Source organism: Puma concolor, chromosome D1 (assembly GCF_028749965.1).
Source record: "Puma concolor isolate L17-30 chromosome D1, mPumCon1.1.hap2, whole genome shotgun sequence".
Lineage (NCBI taxonomy): Eukaryota > Metazoa > Chordata > Mammalia > Carnivora > Felidae > Puma > Puma concolor.
The window spans coordinates 9,744,377-9,761,132 of NC_141676.1; the positions used below are offsets into that span (position 1 = coordinate 9,744,377).

General features: G+C 62.1%; 2 protein-coding genes across 15 annotated transcripts in view; both read right to left on the reverse strand.

The window, feature by feature from the left end:
- The window catches only part of MYRF (myelin regulatory factor), a 33,830-nt gene extending 25,550 nt beyond the window's left edge, over window positions 1-8,280 (reverse strand). For 8 of the 10 annotated variants that reach the window (XM_086677203.1, XM_086677204.1, XM_086677202.1 and 5 more), the window contains exon 1: window positions 8,124-8,279. In XM_086677203.1, coding sequence (XP_086533329.1) covers window positions 8,124-8,169 — 46 coding nt within the window. In that variant the 5' untranslated portion in view covers window positions 8,170-8,279. Of the gene's footprint in view, window positions 1-5,247; window positions 5,326-8,123 lie in introns of those variants that run through there. The other 2 variants (XM_086677205.1, XM_086677199.1) reach the window with 2 other exon arrangements.
- A 4,777-nt stretch (window positions 8,281-13,057) lies between these two features.
- DAGLA (diacylglycerol lipase alpha) overlaps window positions 13,058-16,756 on the reverse strand; it is a 62,493-nt gene continuing 58,794 nt past the window's right edge. For all 5 annotated transcript variants that reach the window (XM_086677218.1, XM_086677220.1, XM_086677219.1 and 2 more), the window contains one exon: window positions 13,058-16,638. In XM_086677218.1, the coding sequence (XP_086533344.1) occupies window positions 15,675-16,638 (964 nt within the window). In that variant the 3' untranslated portion in view covers window positions 13,058-15,674. The remainder of the gene's footprint in view (window positions 16,639-16,756) is intronic.

Genomic DNA, 16,756 nt, shown 5'->3' on the forward strand with positions numbered 1-16,756 from the left:
CAGGGACCCCCGCATCACGGAATAGTCATGAGTCTTTGACGAGACGGTAGGAAAGCTCTTCCCTCCCGGAGGCCATTCCTCAAATATCATTCATTGTTGTTTCCATCTCTCTCAGGGCTCCCCTCTCCTCTCCTGCCCAGGCTGTACCCCTCTCCCCCCATGCCTCCCCTCCTAACTGCGTATCTGCTCCAGAGAGCCTCTGGGGGGGCCTCCAACTTCCTCCTGAGTCCCTCTGAACCATGACCCGTCCGCTGATATTCCGGTGCATACAGAGCCAAGTCCAGCCTGCAGACTTTGGCTCTAGCCCCCCACCTCCACCCCGGCGGGTTAGCCTTCTGTGACCGCCTGTCTGCCCCAGCAGCCCCTCCTCAATCACAGAGGGCCCCCAGTACTGTCACTTTATATCCCAATATTGACTAAGTTACTCAACATGCTCCAAACTAGTTCACTCTGGGACCGGGCACAGTAGGCTCTCACCTCCTTTGGTTTGAATTTTCTATCTTTATTAATATGATCAGTGATTAATACAATCACTGCTAGCCGTCCCCGCTTCAGGCTTCAACTTATGACCAGAGCCTTCTCACACACAACGTCTTCAGGTCAGATGCTTGATTTTGCAAGCCACCCTTTGCATTTTGCATCAAGTCCCCGGTTAGCTTGGGGCTGAATGATAAGGATATGGCTCTTAAGCCACTGCCATCAGGTCCTTCGATCTGAGCCACCGTTGCCTTTACTCCCTCTCAATTTCTTGCCAAAAAATGCACAAGAACCTCATCTCCTCCAGGGGACCTGGAATCTTTAGCTACCCTTGGGCTATAGCTATGTTCTCCCTTGGTCCCCACGGGCCACGGGCTACCACCCAGTCCTCAGGTCGACACAAGGCTCACAGTCCCAAGATGCTCCCAAGCCAGGTCCAACAGAACTGAGCCCAGAAGCTGCAACCTGTTCTATGTATGGGAACCCACACTGGTCCCCAGGGATCTTCAGTTTGCTCTGGGGACCCCCAGTCCTGAGTCTACAGGGCCAACCAAGTTAGCTCCCACCCGATGGCTCCATCCCTCTCCCACAGGGACCAGGGCAGGCAGGCTGGGGAGGGCCCTCCCCACAGAAGCAGAGTGGAGACCCTGCAGCTTGGGGGGAAGGCCAGTGACCCACGTCCATCTGTATTCACACACCAGCATGTCCCACACACAGGTGTGTGCCCAAGGGCCCACTGGCGCACACATGATCACGTACACACACACACACACACACACACACACACACACGGGGGCTTACCCTTCTCATACTGACACACACGTGCACACGCCGGCAGGCTCCACATGTGCTCATTCATTCATCCATTCAAACGATCAATGAGCATATATCATGTGTCAGGCACAGTGCTTGGCTCTGGTATGATAATGAACAAAACAAAACCTCCTGCCCACAAGGAGCTGACATTCTGGAGGCAGAGTCAGATGACTGGATGGGTAAAAACCCATAGCATTTAGAAGGTGACAAATGCTATGGAGAAAATAAAGCGGAGGGAGGGGGTTGGGATGGTAGGAAGGCAGGGATGCACTGCAATTTTAAATAGGACAGTCAGGGACGGCCTCGCTGAAAAGAGCTAGGAAGGTGGTGAGCCACGTGGACATCTGAGAAGAGCATCCCGGGCCATAGGGAGCCAGTGCAAAGGCCCTGAGGCATGAGCATGCCTGTGCATGTTCACATACTAGCACATTTCCCAGACTTGAACACGGGTGCACACAAGCGCTCACTGACCCAATGGCAGGCCCAGGCCAACCCCCCTCCCGATCAGGTCTAGCTGGAGCCAGATCCAAAAGAGCCAACTCAGTGTCACAGACTCCCAGCTGCCCCCTCCCCTCCCCCAGGCCACAGACCGCGCGGGGGAGAACCACAGAGTGGGGAAGACAGCTCAGGGACTGAGATGGCGAAGAGGGCAGTGAGAGAAGGCCCCAAGGGAGCAAGGGTCCCCAAACTCCATGGAGGGACAGAGGCTGTGGCCATACAGTGTGAGGGCTGGAGAGCCCTAGGTCCGACAGAGACAGGGCTTTCCCGCTGATGCAGGCTGGAGGCAGGCGGAGGACAGGACGCGCTGGAGCAGCCATATGCCAGGCCAGGGGAGGCTCTGGACCCCACTGCCCCCATCCCAGCCGGCGTCGTGCCCTTCCCTCCCCTCCTCCTCCAGGCCTTGGCCGTGGGGTCTCACTGCTTGCGTCACACAGCCTTGACCGGATGCGTGAGGACGCTGAGGGCCCTAGAGGTCAAGCGGCTGAATGGAAGTCACCTCGCCCAGCCACTGGCAGTGGATCAGGAACCTCAGCTCTGGAGGACAGTCTCCTGACCCAGGATCCCGCTTCTGCCCTGCTGCGGCCACCCCGAGCGAGCCTGACCCGTCTCCTTCCTCTCCTGCCTCGGCACCTCCGTCTCAGAAATAAGAGGGCACCACTCCACTCCCACAGAGCCCCAGGACTCCGGGGGAAGCAGCTTATGCAAAAACCTCCGGCCTGGGTGCGGCAGGCAAAGACAAAGGACAGTCAGCCCCTTCCCCATCCCCCCACACCCCTCCCTGCCAGCCCAAGGCCCAAGTTCCCCATCTCTGAGATGCAGGGTGGGGCCCCAGCTGGAGGCTGGAGGTGGGGCCCCAGCTGGAGCGCCAGACCTGCACGAAGCTGGGTCCCTGCGTGCAGAGTGCATTCAACGAGGCTGCAAGAAGCGGCCCAGAACGGGTGAGGGGCTTTCCCCAAAGCACACAGCGCCAGCCACAGGCCGCGGCCCAAGGTGGGGCACCGACCTACGCCCGCGCGTGAATCGACAAATCCTCAAAGTGGGGAGCAGAATACCTACAGTGAGCCTGTCGAACTCGGCTGGGCAAGCCCCTTGGGACAATAATCGCAACCCAGGCTGGCGCAGTCCCCACAGAAACCCTGAGCAGTGGGTACTGTGACCCCAAGTGCATTCCCATTTTAAGGATGAGAAAGTGGAGGCACAAAGAAGTGCGGTGACAAGCCCAGGAGAAGGGCGGTGGGCAGGCAGCGGAGCCAGCGACAGACCCTGGCAGCGCCCCCCTCCAGTGAGTGCATCAGGCCATTACACCACCCAACACCTGCCCCTAACCCTGGGGCTACCCACACCCAGGGGCAGCGGGGGCTGAAGACTTTCATAGGGGAGGCGAGGTCCCCCCCATACACACCCAGGCTGTGAGGGAAACTGAGGCCCAAAAGAGGGGGCCGTGATGAGGAAGAAGGTGGAAGAAAGGGCAGGGAGCCTGGGTAGGGCAGGGCCACCCCCGGTTAATGATCCAGTTAATGATTTCTGCTCCCCGTTCTTATCAGAGGGCAAAGTCCAAGGGCAGCAGCCAATCAGAGTCCTGCCGGGCTGTTACCCAGCAGCCTCAGCTGCCAGAACCCCCTAGTCCTGCGAGCCCTTGGGAGTCAGGGAGTGGGGGCCAGGTCCCTAGGAGGAGGCTGTTCTGTCCAGAGACACCTGTCTTTCCCCCAGATACTCTGTTTGGCCCTGCCTGAGACCCCAAGGGACACTCTGCCAAGTCCCCAGACTCAGGAGAGGCCCTGAGGCAAGCAGGTTGGGAAAGGCCTGCTTCTCTCCCCCCCCCCCCCCCCCCCCCCCGCACTGACCCCAGGCCCTCCCAGAGAGCTGGCGTCCTGGGGTGCACCCCCCACCCGCCTTTGTTCACATAGCCATCGTGGCCTCCAATGACCCTGAAAACATTTCCTGCCCTCTCCCTTGCCCGGCCCATGTGGCCCCGCACTGGGTGTTGGGGACACGGGGATGAGTCAGACCCCCCACTATTTATTTCCCCTCTGGTTGGACTCAGGGGCTGGGGAGGTAGGGCTGGGGCGGGACTCCTTCAGAGGGCTCCAGGGGGACTCAGAAGGCATCCCATCTCATATTCTTGACAATCAGGGGTCCGGCTGCCTCCCCCATCCACCTCCTCCCTGGTGCACTACAGAGACAGACAGACAGACAGGCTGATATGGGGCACAGCGCCACACGATGACACATCCCACCTCTGCCCCAGACTCCTGTTGAGGGTGGGCGTCCTTGCCCAAAAGTCGTCAGGTGGCCTTCCCCCGTGGCCTCCTCCTGCCCTCTGGAGGCAGAGATGCTGGTCCCCACAGGAAGGCCACCCTTCCTCCCCCAAGGCCCTGGAGGCAGAGGAGAGAGTGGGGGGGTGGTCCTTGGTATCAGCTCTGCTTAATGCTGGCTAACTCCCTCCTCTCGGAGCTGCAGTCTTGGCCCTGGGGAAAGGGGACCCATGCTAGCCCCTCCCTCAAGAGGCTTTCAGATCAGGACCCTGGTGCTCTGGGGGGCTGTGGGGAGCCCAGCCACCCCCACCCCCTGTGCATCGGGAGTCCACGAGTTTGGCTAAAAAGAACCTCGTTGGGGGGCACCTGGGTGGCTCAGTTGACTAAGCATCCGACTCTTGGTTTCGGCTCAGGTCATGATCTCACGGTTTGTGAGTTTGAGCCCCACATCGGGCTCTGCGCTGACCGCGCGGAGCCTCCTTGGGATTCTCTCTGCCCCTCCCCCGCTCGCTGTCTCTGTCTCTCTCTCTCTCTCTCAAAAATAAATAAATAAAAACTTAAAAAAAAAAAAAAGAACCTTATCGGATGCTCCTGCTCTGGTCCAATCCACCTGCCTACTCCAGGAGAGGACATGAGAGCAAAGAAGGGAAGTCACCGGCCCAAGCCGCCCATCGGGCCTTGAAGGAGTGGAAACCCAGCCTCCCACCTCCAGCCCTTGTGGGGCTCTAGAGGCCGAGTGGAGGTCCCCCAGCCTTTCAAAGGTCTTTTCAGCACCTCCTAGAAGCCCAGTTGCCCTCAGTCTGTAAGGCTTCCTCCACAGCACCTGTTTTTTGGGGCCGGGCAGGCGGCGGACGGCAGGGGGCAGGGGGGGAATGTGCCCCTGGAACCAGACTTCGGCACCCTCCACCTTGTATGCTCAAAAACATCCCTCCTTCCCAGGGCTGGGAGACAAGGCTCAGCAGATCTGAAAGTATCATCAAGACCTTCCCTGCCACCCCCTCCTGTCTGGCAGGTGAGGAAAAGGGGCCCAGAGAGGGTGAGAGCTCAGCACAGGGTCACAGAGCTCTCAGCAGCAGGGGCCGAGTTGGCCCCAGAGCCTCTAAGGTTCTATCGGGATCTGCTGATGCTGTCTTGGCCCTGTCCCTGACTAGGTTCTGGGAACCCAAGGCCCCACCCGATCAGGATGAGAGGAATATACCTGCCAAGGCGACGCTGTTACCTGCCGGGACCCAGTGCATCCTGCCTGGAGGGTCCCCTCTCTGCAAGGCCCTGTGCCCGCCGATCCGGGCGGCCGTAGCCTCCTTCTAGGGGATTAGCAGGGCGGTCACGGGGGCCCGGCTGTACCAGCCTGGAGGGGCCGCCCCGTCCCAGCCTCCCACCCGAGGCCCAAAGCGCCTTAGCCCCCCAGCCCACCACCCTGGGGTAGGGCACAGCCTGGCTCACTGCACAGGGCAGGACCCAGGACATGTGCTGGGTGTTCCTAGAGAGGGGCGATGTCAGACAAGGGGTCTCGGCAGGCCCCTGCCCTTCAGCAAAGCCCTTTTCCAACCCAGAGCTGAAGGCACAGACCCTGCCCGTCGCGCCCACTGTCCACAGAGAGTGACCAAGGCCAAGCGAGGACCAGGACGAGAACTCAGGTTCCAGCCCCAAGTGCGAGAGTTCAGGAACGACGTACCCACACGCTCAACACTCACTTGCTTTCACACTCACACTCACGAGCACACTCGGGCCTGTCCCCCATGCACCATGGAACACCTGATCCCTGCCAGGCTTTCCCCTCCCAAGTGGCCAGGGAGAGTCCTAACCCTTAGCACCCGCCCACCTTCCCCCCCATCTCAGGCTCTGGGAACACTTCTCCAGCCCCTGGCTCCCTCCACCCACCTCAGCGGGCAGCCCCACACCCCCCCCCCCCGCCCCCCGCTCCCCACAGACATTCTTGAGTCTCCTCTTATCTCTCCGGAGGGAGCCGCACAGCCTCCCTGCCAGGCCGGCCGCATGGCTGAGCTGTGGCGTCAGCCCCCACCCCCCACCCACGGCCAGGAAGGAAAGTTTGGCTCAGGAGGTGGGGAGCCTGGGCCAGCCGGGCCCACCCCTCTGCCTGGGGCATGGGGTCCTGTAGGAAGCAATGGCGGGGGCTGGCCCATGGGTCATCCAGGGTATCTAGCTGGCTCAGGGCACCCCCAAAACAATACCCCCAAGCAAGGAGCAATGTCCCTTTCCTGCTTCCCCAGGGGCCTCCAGCCCCCTTGAGGGTTCATAAAGGATGAACAGCATCTAGAGAGAACAAGTCACCTGGGAGGTGACTGCCAAGACCCTCAAATGGCCCAACCACCTCAGGATCAACCATTTAACCTAGTCCAAGCCTGATTTCTTGGGGTCCAGGTCTGCTGGGGTGTCCACAACCCTGAAGCGAGGAGGCCCGGGGCTAGGGATGTCCTCACCGACTCAGCAAGCAGGAGTGGACAAAGGCTGCTAACCCCCAAGTCACAGAAAGGGAGACGCTGAGGCAAAGAAAGGCCTTCCTCTCTCCCTCCTGGACACCAAAGGTATCGAGGTACGAGGCTTGAACCTCGGGCCACTATTCACGGCTCTGCAGCCAGACGGCTCCAGCACCGTGGTGCCCCGTGGACCACCCCACCCCCAGAGGCAGGTTCCCACTGAGGAGGATGTGGGCTTAGGGACTGGAGAGAGGGCAGGGACAGAGGCCTGGCTACCCGAGTTGGTGGCAAGGAGCACAAGAGGGGCCAGAGGGTCTGGCTAGATGTTCCCGTGAGGGTCTGAGAAGCAGAGTGGGCTGGGAGATGTCAGCCTGCACCTCTGCCTCCTCCTCCCACACTGTCCCATCCCTCCTGAATCCAGCACCCTGGAGGAGGGGGACAGACCTGGAGGAGGGGCAGAGGCTACTCAGGAAGAGGGGAGGACAGTCTGGTTAGATGCAGGAGCAGATCTCCAAAACCACAGTGTGGGGGGGGGGGGGTGGGCGGGGAGCAGGGGTAGAAGAAAATACTGTAGGGTGTGTGTAGATCCCAGCCCCGGGGAGGGTACTATCAGGGTCGAGGCGAGGGGGTGAGGTCACTCCTGGGGTGGGGAGCAACGGCCAGAGGAGGCAGGGCTCCAGGGACAGGTGTGGGTGAAACAGCCCCGAGGAATCTCAGAGGGCCGGCAGGATGCAGTTCACAACTTTGGGAGGGTCTCAGGGCGCAGAGGTGGCTGGCGGCAGGGATGCCGACTTCAAGAAGGTTCTAGCCCCGGAAAGCCTTTGGGGGTGGGGGGAATCCAGCCCACGGAGGAATGTTGGGGAGGGGTTCCAAGCCCCGGGCAGGGGAGGGGTAGCTGCTTCAATGGGAATTTCAGCCTTGCGGGAGAGAGCAGCCTTGCAGAAAGCGGCTGACAGTCTTGAAGGGGGTCCTAGTCTCAGAGAAGCACAGTGGGGAGGTCTCAGTTCCTAGGAGTCAGGCTGGGGGTAGGGTGTCCGCTTGAATGGGACACAGGGGCCTGAATCTCTAGGCAGGGGGCCCAGACTCTGGAAGGCATGCTGGGGGCTGGGGTACCAGCCTAAGAGGCATGGAAGATCCTGGAAGGCATCCTGGGGTTCCCACCTCAAAGGGGGTCTGGGAGTCTGGGTCTGTACGAGGTTCCAGGGAAGCACAGTAAAGGGTCCCCAAACTCGGGAAGGGCACTGGGGGTGGGAAGTGTCAGATTTTAGGGGGCGGGGGATTGCAGATCCTGGGAGGCATTTAGAAGGAAGGAACAAGCAGGGAAGGGGAGGCAGCTTCAAGGAAGTTGTGCGCTGCGGGGGGCAGGGAGGGGGTGCCCAACTTTGGTGGAGGTGGGCACTAACCTCCAGGAGACTCCCAGCCCCGGGAGCCAGCGCGGCAGGCTGGTGCCAGCCTGGGGGGGGTTGGGGAGGGGGGCGCCCGGCCCAGAGGAGGCATCCTGGGGAGTCCCGGAGTGGTGGAAGCATAGTCGGGGGTCCCGGGCCCCGGAGGGATCGGCCCGGGGGTTCCCAGAGCGAGGCGGGTCGCCGTCCCCCCCCCCCCCGCCGCGCCCCCCCCCCCAACCCCGGTCCCTCACCTTCGAAAAAGCGCTGCAGCGCCTCCGTCTCGTCCACCACCTCCATGTCCGGCCTGCCCGGCGCGCACTCCGCCCCGGCCCCGCTACAGCCCGGCCCGGGGGCGCGGCATCGCCGGCGCGGCCCGCGCGACAGTCCCGGCTCGGCTCCGGCTGCGGTCCCGCCCGGCCCGCCTCCGCGCTCACCCCTCGCGCGGCCCTGGCCCGGCCCCCGCCCGCCCCCCGCGCCCCGCCCGCCGCGCCCTGCGCCCCCTGCCGGCCAGGCCCGCGCTGCAGCCCCGCGGCCGGGCGAGCCGCGGGGTCCTACCGGGGTTGGGGGGCTCGTGCGGGCCGGGCAGGGGCGGGGTGGCGGGGGCCACGGCCACGCCCTGACCCGTAGTCCCCGCCCTCCCCTTGGGCAGGGGAGGGTAGCAGGATTCTGAACCTTAGTCTCAGAGCAAACCTCAGAAGGCACCCCCTTTCCTCCCCTTGCCCACCCCCACCTCAGCAAGAACACCAACCCACATCCGGTGAGCACTGTGTCAGACTCGCAGTCGGGATGTCACAGGTGTCAGTTACCTCGTTTGACCCTCTCAGGTGTCCCACCAAGGAGATACGGTTATGTGCCTTTTCCAGATGAGGAAACTGAGGCTCAGTGATGTTCAGGACTGTCGGAGGTAGCGCTGCCCTGTGTAACTTTTCCGTGACGATGGAAACGTTCCCTGCCTTGTCCAGCGTATGGAAGCCACTGGCCACATGTGGCTCCTGAGCGCTTGGAATGTGGCTAGGGAGGCTGAGGAACTGCCTTTTCCACTTTATTTCATTTCAAGCAGGTCAGATTCGTTTTTGTTTTTGTTTTTAATGTTTATTTACTATTTTTGAGAGAGAGAGAGAGAGAGTGTGTGAGCGGGGGAGGGACAGAAAGAGAGGGAGACACAGAATCCGAAGCAGGCTCCGGGCTCTGAGCTGTCAGCACAAAGCCCGATGCCGGGCTCGAACTCATGAACTGTGTGAGATCTTGACCTGAGCCGAAGTCAGATGCTTAACCGACCGGAGCAAGGAGTTCAAATTTAAATGACCGTGTGTGGCTGCGGTGTTGGACAGCACAGATCTAAAGATTTCGAGGTAATTGGGGTCAAAGGCAGCATTCAGAGCCAGATCCTGGCTGACCTGGAACACGGCCTCTCGGTCACTGTTTCCCTGTGTGCTGGTGTGAGGCCCGAAGGTTCTACCTCCTAAACCGACCATCCCCGTCTCTCTGTCTCCACTTCAGGGGCACCTCCTCATCTCTGTTCTGCCCAACTGCACTGCCTCTCCCCTCAGTGATGGGCTCCAGAACCTCCCAAACCACTCTTTTGGAAATGTAAATCAGATCATGTTGTTCCTTTGCCAAAATCAGTAGTTTCCCCTTGCGTTCAAAACCATAGCTAAACCTCTTGCCCTGGTTCCTGAGGCCTCGTACGATCTGCCCCAGCCTACACCACTGCCCTCAGCTCCTGCTCTTCTCTCCACCGAGGCCTCCTTGCCATCACTCGAACACGCCAGGCACGCCTCTGCCCTGCGTGCTGTTCCACCTGTCTATGATGCTTGTCCCCACATGACTGGTTCCTTCTCAGGAGTCAGGTCTTGGATCGGTCATCACATCTCTGACCACCCTACCTAAAGCAGTTCCCCCTACCTACCTTTCTTTCTCACCGTGTACAAGACTTTTATTTAGTTTTTGTGATTACCCTTCTTGCTGTAGATTGGAAGCTCTGTGAGGGTAAGAGATTTTTCTCGCTCGGTCACCGCTCTAGCTCCAACGCCAAGAAACACTACCTGGGACACAGTGCGGGCTCGGTAAACGTACATGGAACGAATGTAGGATGATGGCGTCTTCCAACTGCGGAACACCTCTGACGCTTTGGAAGCCGAGAATTGTGGCATCTTGGACCCAGCCCATAGCCTCACGACGGAGTGGAGTTGCCCATAGCCTCCTGGGATCCTCAGATCCGGCAAGTCAGAGCTGGGAAACCGATCCCACCTGACCACCGTTTGACAGACAGAGGGACCCACCCCAGGGGGGTAGGAGGACGGCCGGCAGTTGGAGACGCCAGCCCAGCCAGCTGAGCGCGCCCCACGCTGATGGCCCCCCAGACGAGCGTGGGGGGACACGAGCCGGGCTGCTCAGTGGGCATGGGCGTGGGAAACTGCTCCCACCCAGGCAGCCCTCCCCATCCTCGGGGGCCAGCCATGGGGGAGGGGCGGCCGGTGCCAGAGCCCCAGATGTGGCCCAGTCAGCAGGCCCGCGGTGGCCCACCGAGGAGGGTCAATGCCACGACAGTTCTGGGGCTGGGGGAGGGGGCGCCCAGGCCGGCGGACGCCTCACAATGAGGTTTTGTCCCTGCGGGGGCCGCTCTCCGAGCTGTTGCTCTTAGATATATAGAATGGGATCTTGCTGGAGGCCCCAGCTGTGTGTGCTGACCCGGACTCCCCCCGCAGGGGCCGGGCTGCGAAGGGGGGAGAGGGCCACACTGAGATGCCTATTCTTTTCCAGCTGATACACCCCAGAGGTTTTTCTCCCTCTGCAGCCTCCCTTAAGACAATTGTTATTCTCTGCCCTGCCCCCTCCCCCACCCGGTCAGGCCTGCCTGCGGACAAAGTAGGCACCCGCCTACGCCATGTGATTTTTGAACATGAATTGATTTTAGGAGTCGCCCGGGGACCAGCTGGAAAGCCGGCTCCTTTCGAAGCCTCCACCTACCCACAGGTCCTTCCACCCTATTCCACGTGGCGCTGAAATGTCCACCGTCTGAGGGCCATCGTGGTGAGCTGAGCGTGGTCCTCGTATTGGTCCTCAAAGGAGTGGGATATGCACATGTCGTATCCCCGCCACCCTGACGCCTCAAGTTGGGTTGTTAAGCCTCTGGGGGTAGCCTTGAAGCTGGATGGTGGGGGGGGCGCGGTGGGAGGTCGAGATTCCGGTTAATCCTGTGTGAGGTGGACTGGCCCTACCGTCTCCCCTGATTTCCACTATGCCAGTGAGCCCTCGTGGTTCCCATCTCTGGGCTGGGGGAGAGGAGGGGCTTAAGTCCCAGACTCCAGGGCTGAGCCGGAAGTCCATGCCGCCACCCCCAAACTCCATAATGAAGTTGGGGTCCAAGCCTGGCTGGGGCAGGGCGGTAGCTAGGGGCTGGTGAGGGAGCTCAAGGGAATCTTGCGTGACCGGGGCTTTGAGGGAGCCATCCATAGAGATGAGTCCCCATCCGCCAAGCCGTTTTAACGAGTGACCAACCGATTTTTCATCCCTGGCCCAGCAGACGCAGCTGATCCCTGCAGCCATCTCCGCCATCCTCCAAGGCCTGCCCTCCGGTCCTTGGAGGACTCGTCTGTAAATCAGCCTATTATTCCCGCCTCACAGTGTGTAGGTGAAAAGCCCGGGGAGTGATCAATACATGTTGCTTTCCTCCACTCCAGCTCACTTCCCTCGGCCCTTGAGTGGCCGCAGGGCCGGCAGGAGGCAGCACTGGGGAGAGGGAGCTACAGACTTGAGGGGCACTGGAGTAACAGAGTAGCGGGGCCCCGAGGCCAGCCCAGGAGCAGGGGGGGGAGGGCGGGGACTCATCAGCTAGCCAGATGGCCAGGCCTCCCTACTGCAGGAGTCCTGATGGCCCCCATGAGCTCATACAGCCCTGGCATCTGCCCATTTTACAGAGGAAGAGAGGAAGGCCCAAGGTATGTGGGAATGTAGTGTCAGTGAGGCCAGGGGGTGAGAGAGGTCAGGGGAGCCCTGCAGGACATTCGCTCTCCCACCTCCCTCCCAGCTGAGACAGAAGGGGCTGACCACAGGGCCTGAGTGGGGATGGGGGGGCACAGCGCCGCCCCAGGCCTTCCCCATTCCATCCTCTGTGTGACCTTGGGCAAGTCACAGAACCTCTCTGGCCCTCTGTGTCTTCTGCTTCTGCACTAATTGGATAGGATAATTTGCAAACTCAGACTGTACAGTGGGAAGAGCCTCTGAAAACCACACAGGTGAGGGTGGAGGCCAGAGTCCTCAGCCAGGGGCCTGAATTCTGGTCCTAGAACTGTCCCCACAGCCTGAGTCACCTTAAGCACGACTTGGCCCTTATCAAGCCTCAGCTTCCGCGTCTGTCCAAAGAGGCTGGGGTTGGAAGAAAGGTACTGCTCCATCACCTTCCCCCAAACTTCACCAAGTAGGGTCACTCTGGACTCCGGGGTGAGAGGGTGGGCAGTGTAGGAAAGGGAAGGTCAAGGTCAGGTCAGAGCTTGGCCAGGTCAGTGCCTGGGCCGCACTGTGCCATCGCCCTGCGACTGGCTGGAGGAACAGCGCCACCTGCCGTGTGGAGGAGGCAGGTCAGGCCTGGTGCCGGCGGGATGCCCCACTCACCCAGGCCCTGCAGCCGCTCCCCAGGCCTCAGTGTCCCCAGGATGGGCTGGGGTCCCTGGGGTTCCCTGAGTGCGCCTGGCTGGGTATTGTGCACCCTGCTGAGGAAGCACTCAGCAAAGATTTCCAGTGGCCCTTGCATTTCGGTGCTACCCTGCTGGTGGCGGGGGGGCGGGGGGGGTGTTGGAGTTAGTGGCATCCTCTCTCTGTTCTAGTTCTCAGTATCGGGCGGGGGGAAGGCGTGGGAACTGTCAGACCAGCCTGGTGCCCCACATGCCGGCTCTGTGGTCTCTTACCCTCTCTGAGCCCCAGACCCCTCAGGGAGGAGAAAGGGGCTGCCGAGTCCCATCTTTCAAGGCCCTAATGGGGTCATGAACTCGGATCCCCTGGGAAGACTTTCACATGGGCAGGGCTCGACAAAGGTCTGCCCCCATTCGCGTGGGGCTTCGAGTGGCTTCTGTCTCTCTGAGTGTGGTCCTAGACCAGGGCATCGACAGCAGTGAGAGCCAGTCTCAGGGCCCCCCCCCACCCCCATCCCCATCTGCTGGGAAGACAGCACTCAAGGCAGCGAGGGTGCTTCTACATCCAGTTTATACACAGCTCTATACAATATACAGAAACCTTTATATACAGATATATTTATAGAATAAGCTATATTAATTTGTCTCTCCTTTTTACAGCAATATTAGTTTGGATCTTTCATACAGTAAGTACAAAAAGTCATGGGGGGATGGCACGTACAGTGCCTGAGTGTCTGTGGGGCCCAGCTGCTCGCTACCGATTGCATATGGAGGTCACCCAGGCCCCTGGGAGGACAGGCCCGCTCGAGGCTGGGAAAGCTTGTGCTGCAGTCTGGGGGACAGAGGGGGAGTGGGTCTGAGCCTAGCTGGGCTGAGGGGGGTGGCTCAGACCCCCCAAGTGCGGTGTCGGGAGGAGGGGAGAGATGTGCAGCAGGCCCATCCTGCAGGGGTGCGGTGGGGAGGGGGCGGGTTCGGGGTGGGCTGACCCTGGGGCCTCCAGGGCTGAGTCCGAGCCTGCCCCAGCCCCAAGTCTGTAACCTTTGTGTGGCTGCGGGCTTGGGGGTGGGGGGTCTGTCCCTGATGGCTCAGTCCTGGGCGTGGGTGGGGACCACGCCCCCTTAGAGGTCCCAGGGCCACCCTGGCAGAGGAGGAATTAAAAGGCCAGACACCAAGTCTCTCCCTGCAATTGGCTGAGGTGCTTGTTGGAACTTTACTCTGATTTACGATGTTTTTTTTTTTTTTTTTTAAACTCTAAGAGCTACTGATTCCATTTTGTTTCTGCGCTGGGCCCAGGCTATGCCAGCAGCGGGCCTGCAGCGGGGGGTGGGGGGGTGGGGGAGTGTCCTGGAGTCTTGGGTGAGGGTGGGTGTCAGAGAGGGAGGGAGGCCCAGCTCCCACGTCTCTGTTTCCATCCGTCAGGGTGGGCAGGGGTCCTAGGGCAGTGTCCAGGCCAGTCCCAGCTGTGTGTGGGACCAGGGTCAGGACGCAGGCCCCAGATACGAGTCATCATGAGATGAGGGTGTGGGGTGGGGGGTCTTGGTCAGGGGAATGCGTCTAGCAGCCCCAGAGAGGCCCTGGGGGGCCAGAGTGGGGGAGTATGCCTCCGAGGAGACGAAGGCACAAGCGGGCAGTCAGCGTCTGGGCACACATCGGTTTTCCAAACCGGGGATCAGAGCAGCAGGTAGGACACATCTGAGACCGAGCCCGTCCTGTGCACCGCACCCCCCCCCCCCCCCGGGCTCGGGCCCCCATCGCAGTCACTGGCTGTGTTCTTGGCAGGCTGGGAAAGTGGCAGGGCAGGTAGGGTGGGGCGGGGGCCCCAGCAGCCCCTTCCTCAGGAGCGCCACACACTCATGCACATGCACACACGCGCCACGCCAGCTCGGACCTTCCCCCACTGGGCTTCTGGGGAAAGGCCGGCCTCCACCTCCCTGTGGTTCCCCAACCCAGCAGGGAAGGAACCCCCCTCAGGTGTGGGCTAGGGAGGCCTCCAGTAACCCAGGACAGCCCCAGAGCCCCTGGCCCTCCTGCACCTCCTTTAGTCGGGTCCCACAATACCCTGCTCTTGGCCTTGCTTCCTGCCGACAGGACATTGATGGGGGGGTGGGGCAGGGAGTAGGGAAGAAAACCCTGCTGCCAGGAAGGAGCTCAGGCCAGTGAAGAGGGGGGCTGGGGGGGGTGGGGTGGAGGCATGTCTGGTTTCAGATCCCAGGGCCTGAGGCTGCCTAGGTGTGGGGGCGAGGTGATATAAAGGAGCTACACGGAGCCCTCAAAGGAAGGGGGATTTGGGTGCCCTCCTTCTTCCCAGGGCACTGACTCTGCAGCCAGGGGTGGTCACACCTGTGCCCTCCACCCTTTGAGTGGCCAGGATCCCTGGGGGTAGAAGGCAAGCCAGGAACTAATGGGCAGACAGGGCAGGCCAGGGTGCCCAGGACCCCCTGCCAGAGAGATCGGCATGAGGGGCACGGAGCAGAGAAGCGGCAGTCTTGATCCCACCCTCCTCCAGGCCCCTCCAGGCTCCATGGCTGCCTTGGGCTCTGTGGAGCCTGGCCTTCCTCCTTTCCCTGCTCAGAACACACGATGGGGGAGAGGGGGGCTTGCAAGCCCAGGAAACATCCCGAGCCCAGCCCAGCGGCTTCTGTAAACATACACAGCACTGCGGGCCACCTTGGTGTGGGGTCACCCCAGGGGGCTGGCCAGCAGGCACCAGATCTGGGGGGTGGCCAGGGCAGATGCCAGCCTGGACCACAGACGTGAATATGTGGGGAGAGGGCTGCTCTCCATCTGGGCCCTGGGAGAGCAGCCAGAGGGCAGTGATGGGGAGTCAGCATGCCCACTGCCGGTCCTGGAATAGGGGGTGCCGGGATGCCCTGTGGGGGACAGGCAGGCCGAGAGGGCAGAGCGCTGCCCTGCCCACCGGGCCGGCTGCCCCAGGCTCCCCCCTGCATCACACCCCTCCCCAATCTGGAGGACCCAGATCCCAGCCGCCTGGTGGTCCTAAGCTGAGGTAGGGACGTGGACCCCCAGCTCAGCAGCAGTGTCCCGTGCCTGAGGCTAAACCGGCCCCTGGGGGCCTCTCCTCAAAGCAGCCTGGCCCTGGGGGCAGCCACCAGGAGCTCGGGGGGCCACCTACTCTGGCCTGGGCCTCATCCGGCAGCCACGCCTGGGGTGCTAGCGAGCCGAGATGACCAGGTCGTCCTGCTTGGCGGGGCTGGCCCCTCGGTCGGTGGGGGTAGAAGTCCGGATCTTGTCCACTGCCAGGCACTCCTGGCTGCTGAGACCCGTGGGCGACAGGTCCATGGGCTCCCCCGAGGAGCTGAGAGGGAAAGAGGGCGAGAGTGAGATGCCCGAGGAGGGGTCGGCCGAGCCGGCAAACAGCCTCGGGGGCTTGGGCACCAGGTTGGGCTCGAACTGGGCGCGGAGCAGGATCTCTTGCTGGCTGGGGGACTTGGGGCCCTCGGCGTAGTCGCTGGTGGGGCTCTCGGGCACCACCATGCAGTAGAGGTCCTGGAAGGAGCTGCTCTTACTGTCCAGGTTGAAGAGGCTGTCGATGAACTCGGCGAACTCCAGCACCTGAGGGCTGGGCGAGTCCCCCAGGCGCCCGTTGTGCAGCGCGAGCTCGGCCCCCGGGGCCACCCCGCCGCCGTCGCCGCCGCCGCCCCCCTCCTCCTCCTCGTTGGCCGCCGCGCTGGGGGGACGCTCCGGGGTGACGCCCCCGCTGCCCAGGGCTGCCTCCAGGGGCTGCGTGTCCTGGGAGTGCTTGGACAGGCTGTCGGCCGCCAGCAGCTCGGTGCGCGAGCTCAGGGACGGGTTCTCCTCCGGGATGGCGGGGTCGATGTAGAAGAGGTGGCCCTCGTCGCGCTCCAGCACGGCGTGGAGGCTGGGTGAGCCGCGGATGCTGCGGAAGCCTGATGAGCGGCGCGAGTCGAAGCTGTACAGCGACTCGGTGTCTGAGAGGCTCTCCATGGTGGCCAGCGGCGCCCGCCGGGCCTGCAGCTCCGCCGCCAGCCGCTCCTGGGTGGACAGCAGCAGCAGCTCCACGGGGTCCTGGCGGGCCGCTGCGGCCGCGGCCACCGGGGACAGCAGCCGCCCCTCGGAGAAGCCCTCCAGGCTCACCTCGGACTGGGACTTGCTCCTGCAGAGGGGAGGGCGGGGCAGGGAGGGGCGTGAGAGTCAGGAGGGGCAGAGACTCCTCCCACTCGCTCCGGGTGGGAGGGAACTCGGGGAGGAGAGGAGGGGAGAGTCAATTTCGC